This window comes from Chrysochloris asiatica, unplaced genomic scaffold (genome assembly GCF_000296735.1).
Source record: "Chrysochloris asiatica unplaced genomic scaffold, ChrAsi1.0 scaffold00492, whole genome shotgun sequence".
Taxonomy (NCBI): Eukaryota; Metazoa; Chordata; class Mammalia; order Afrosoricida; family Chrysochloridae; genus Chrysochloris; species Chrysochloris asiatica.
In genome coordinates, this window is record NW_006409010.1 from 153,218 (window position 1) to 157,231 (window position 4,014).

The 4,014-nt window shown below is 44.0% G+C and overlaps 1 protein-coding gene across 1 annotated transcript in view; it reads left to right on the forward strand.

Annotated features, from left to right (window-relative positions):
* The first annotated feature begins 264 nt into the window (after positions 1–264).
* Positions 265–4,014, forward strand: part of LOC102819376 (BOLA class I histocompatibility antigen, alpha chain BL3-7-like) — a 72,218-nt gene continuing 68,468 nt past the window's right edge. The window contains exons 1-2 of the mRNA XM_006877396.1: positions 265–312; positions 3,010–3,108. Of these exons, the coding sequence (XP_006877458.1) occupies positions 265–312; positions 3,010–3,108 (147 nt within the window). The remainder of the gene's footprint in view (positions 313–3,009; positions 3,109–4,014) is intronic.

Consider the following 4,014-nt stretch of genomic DNA (forward strand, 5'->3'; position numbering starts at 1 on the left):
ACTCTTCTGGTGAAGTCTTTTGATGTGCATAAGTTTTTAATTTTTAGTATGTCCCACTCATCTATTTTATTTATTTTTGCTTGTGTGGTTTTCAAAATGTTTTGTAGTCCATGTATTCCCCATCATTAGTGCCTTCACATTTGTACTGAATTTTTCATTGATGACCTTCATAATTCTGGGATTCACATTTAGGTCCTTGATCTATGTTGAGCTGAAGACATCTTGATGACCTGGATTTGCAACAGGGAGCCCATGGTCTTGAACATGGGGCATGTGGGAGATGACACCTTTCAGAAGTGGGTGGCTATGGAGGTATCCTCTGGAGAGGCAAAACATGCCTGCCAAGTGGAATACCAGATGCTGAACTGAATGTTCACTGTGGCCTGGAGTAAGAAGCTGTCAAGGACAGAGGGAGCACCCTCAGCTTTGTCACATAAGGGTCCAACCAGAACTTCCTGGTCTGGTTGGACAGGTCTCCACAAAGGTAGGTCTTGGCAGGTCTCCCTCTAAAAGGATGACAGGTTGTCCCACAAACCTGGTCCCAAGTCATAATCATACCCCAAGGGGAGCGCATAGGTGTCTCTATGGATTGACACTTAGTTCTGGGGATACAATCACTGGCCTGTTCCTTCTGCCCTACAGAAGAGTCTCCTCAGGATAATGTCATTGTTCAGTTATTGGCCAGCTTCACCATCCATCCTCATCTTCCTAACCTTCCTCCTGCACTGGGGAGTTTTGAAATATGTGAGGAGGTGAAACTCACCTAAGGAGGGGAGAGCAAAGTTCTGCAGTAAGGGTTTGACCTCCTACCTAAGATGATCTGCCCAGTGTCCTGTGAGTGTCACCCCAACAGGAGCCAGAAGCAACTCTTCCCTCTTCCTCTCATCTCACCTGTGATCCCCCTTATCCTTTCCCCAGCACTGGGGGGAGGGAGCTGGCAGCTGTAAGCCACATCATTAGAAGCCACCGTTTGATATCATGAGATGAACTTCCTGCCCTACTGGGGATGCTTAAAATGTCTACAGGTTTTGAGTCCTCCTATCCTCATGTCCCCCATCCTGTCTGTTCCAGATACCAACTGTAGACAGAGGTAGTAAGAGAGTATGTCTCTTCTCCAGCCTAACCAGGCCAGGAAACTGGTACACTGATCATAGACTTCTTCTTCCACATGGAGATGGTTCTTCTGAGAGGCCTTCAAGCTTTAAAGACTGTCTCGCAGAGAGGTTACTGTGTGAACCAACTCCCAACCACACTACTTGGCATCCAGGGGATGGATTTACTGCCATAAAGTGGGTTTCTTGGCACAAAAGGTTTAGAGGCCAGAGCAATGAAGACCTAGGTTAGGGGGCTTGTTATTAGTACATGACACTTTAGTCAAAGATTGTGGAGGGTGAGAATTTGAAAATTCCCACACTCCTTTAAAAATAGTGATTGCTATGTAGCTGTGGTAACAAGTAACTACCAGAGTCTGTTCTTAAACTGTGTAATTGACAGTGACATTTCACCTCAGTGACCACACTTCTGAAAGTCAGCTGATCAGTAACCAACATTTATCAGCAACCAGTCTCACAACTAAAAGTAAACCCATCCCCAAAAAATCTTCCTTGTGAAAGTTTCTAATTCCTGAATATAGTGCTTCCCAAATACTTACATAAGATCTGATCCAACTTTGCTCAGACTGTATCTTATAAGCAATTTCTCTCCAGTGCTTGTTGTTAGGTGCTCTTGAGTTAGTTCCAAATCATAGCGACCGTACGTACAATAGAATGAAACATTACCAGATCCTACACCATCCTCACAATTGTTATTATGTTTGAGCCCATTGTTCCAGGCTCTGTGTCAATCCATCTCATTGTTATCCTTTTCCTGGGACTAGTCCCTCTTGATAACATGCCCAAAGTACAAGAGACAAAGTCTCGCTATCTTCATTTCCAAAAAACCAGCTGCACTTCTTCCAACACAAATTTCATTCATTCTTCTGACAGTCCATGGTGTAATAAATCTTCTTCATCAACACTAAAATTCAAATGAATTTATTCTTTTCTGGTCTCCCGTTTTCATTGCCCAATTTTCATATGCATACAAGGCAACTGAAAATATGTCTTGGGTCAGACACACCTTAGTCCTCAGGTGACATCTTTGCTCTTTAACACCATAAAGAGTTTTGTCTCAACTTCTGAATTCTGTTGTATTCCTTCAACAAGTGGTTTTGGTAATCAAAGGAAGTTCCCCAGCCCTGATAACCTACAGAAGTCAGTGTACAGTATAGAAGCCTGTGGAGCTTCCAGCAAGCAGAAAGCATGGAAGTAATTAATGTCGTTCATATGAATATTGCTAACTTTAGAATTACTGATTGTCTTATCAACTGATTTGTCTTTACCTTATTGCTTTAACTATAAAGTAATTGATTTCAATGGCTTGATTTTGATTATTAGCCTCCCTACCTTGGAAACCCTATACAGGGCCGCTATGGGTCGGAACCGACTCGATGGCACATAACAACAACAACAACAACCTTGCTTACAGCAGGATCAATAAAGACATCAGAATCACATTGAGTAACTGGGCAGGAGCAGGGGATAGTTTAGTCAGTGATCCTGGAGCAGGGATCCCAAGGGGGAGGATTGACAACCAAAACGGTGTAACCAGTAAGTACAATGGACTCAGGAGCAGCCCCAGAGACACCACCTATCCATGGGGAAGAGTCAGATCAACTGTCACCACCTCAAGTGGCTTTCTCTTCCTGCTCAACCTCCTGATTTCATGTGTGTGTGTGTGTGTGTGTGTGCGCGCTAAGAGCAAGTACAAAGAAGGATGCCTGGGTGGGAGCTTAAAAAGTCCTTCCCATAGAAGTGCTAGTCAAGAGAGGCCTCCCAGGGTCTTTCTCTTTCTCTTTCTAGCTAACAAATTCCTCTGTGGTTAGATCTTAACAACCTCCTCAACTGTGTGGCCTTCCCTTACCCCATCAGCTGTCTCTGCTCTGCACACACCTCTCTGCCTGCCTTGCAGTGTGCCTACTATTTCCCTGCACAGAACTACTTCACTTCCCAGACACTCAAGTTTCTCACCCTCTATGTCAAGACCCAGGTCAACTGTCACTACCTCCAGGTGGCTCCCCAGCCTGACTCGTCTTCCTGTTCAGCATTCTGGCTTCACTTGTGTGTGTATATGTGTCTGTCTGTCTACTAAGGACAAAGGGTCAGAGTGCCATCAGAACAACTCTCTTTTCTTATTTCAAAAGCTTTGCAATATCTTTCCTGTCTTAAAACAAAACAAAACAACAACAACAACAACAACAACAAAAATTCAAAGCTAATTTAATCAACAACCCCCAGGTAGGCAATTCAAGCTCACCTGCGCCCCCCTCAGAAACCCAATACAAGGTAGCGATGGATCGGAACAGCACTTAACAAAAACAACAACCTATAGAATTAAAAATTAAAATCAACATAATGCCCTAAGCACTACTTTGCACTAAAGTTTTCCAGGGACTGAGGCAGCTTCAAGGAACGCTGGTGGCTCAAATGTTTAAGCTCTTGGTTGTTAACCAAAGATTGACAGCTCAAATCCACCCAGAGGCTCCGTGGAAAAAAGACCTGGTGAAGTGTTTCATAAAGATTGTTGTTGTTGTTAGGTGCCATCAAGTCAGTACCGACTCTATGCACAGCAGAACGAAACACTGCTCGATCCTAGGCCAACCTCACTACTGTTGCCACGCTTGACACCATCAATGCTGCCACTTGGCTAATCTATCTTGTTAGGGGTCTTCCTATTTTTCTCTGACCCTCTGTGTTACCAAACATGATATCCTTCACCAGTGACTGCTCCCTCCTGAAAATATGTCCAAAGTATTAAACACGAAGTTTGGCCATCTTGGCCTCCAAGGAGCACTCTGGCTGCACTTCTTCCTACACGGATCATTTGGTTCTTTTGGCAGCCCATGGCACTTTCAATATTCTCCTCCAACACCATAACTCAAAAGCATCAATTCTTCTATGGTCTTCCTTATTCACT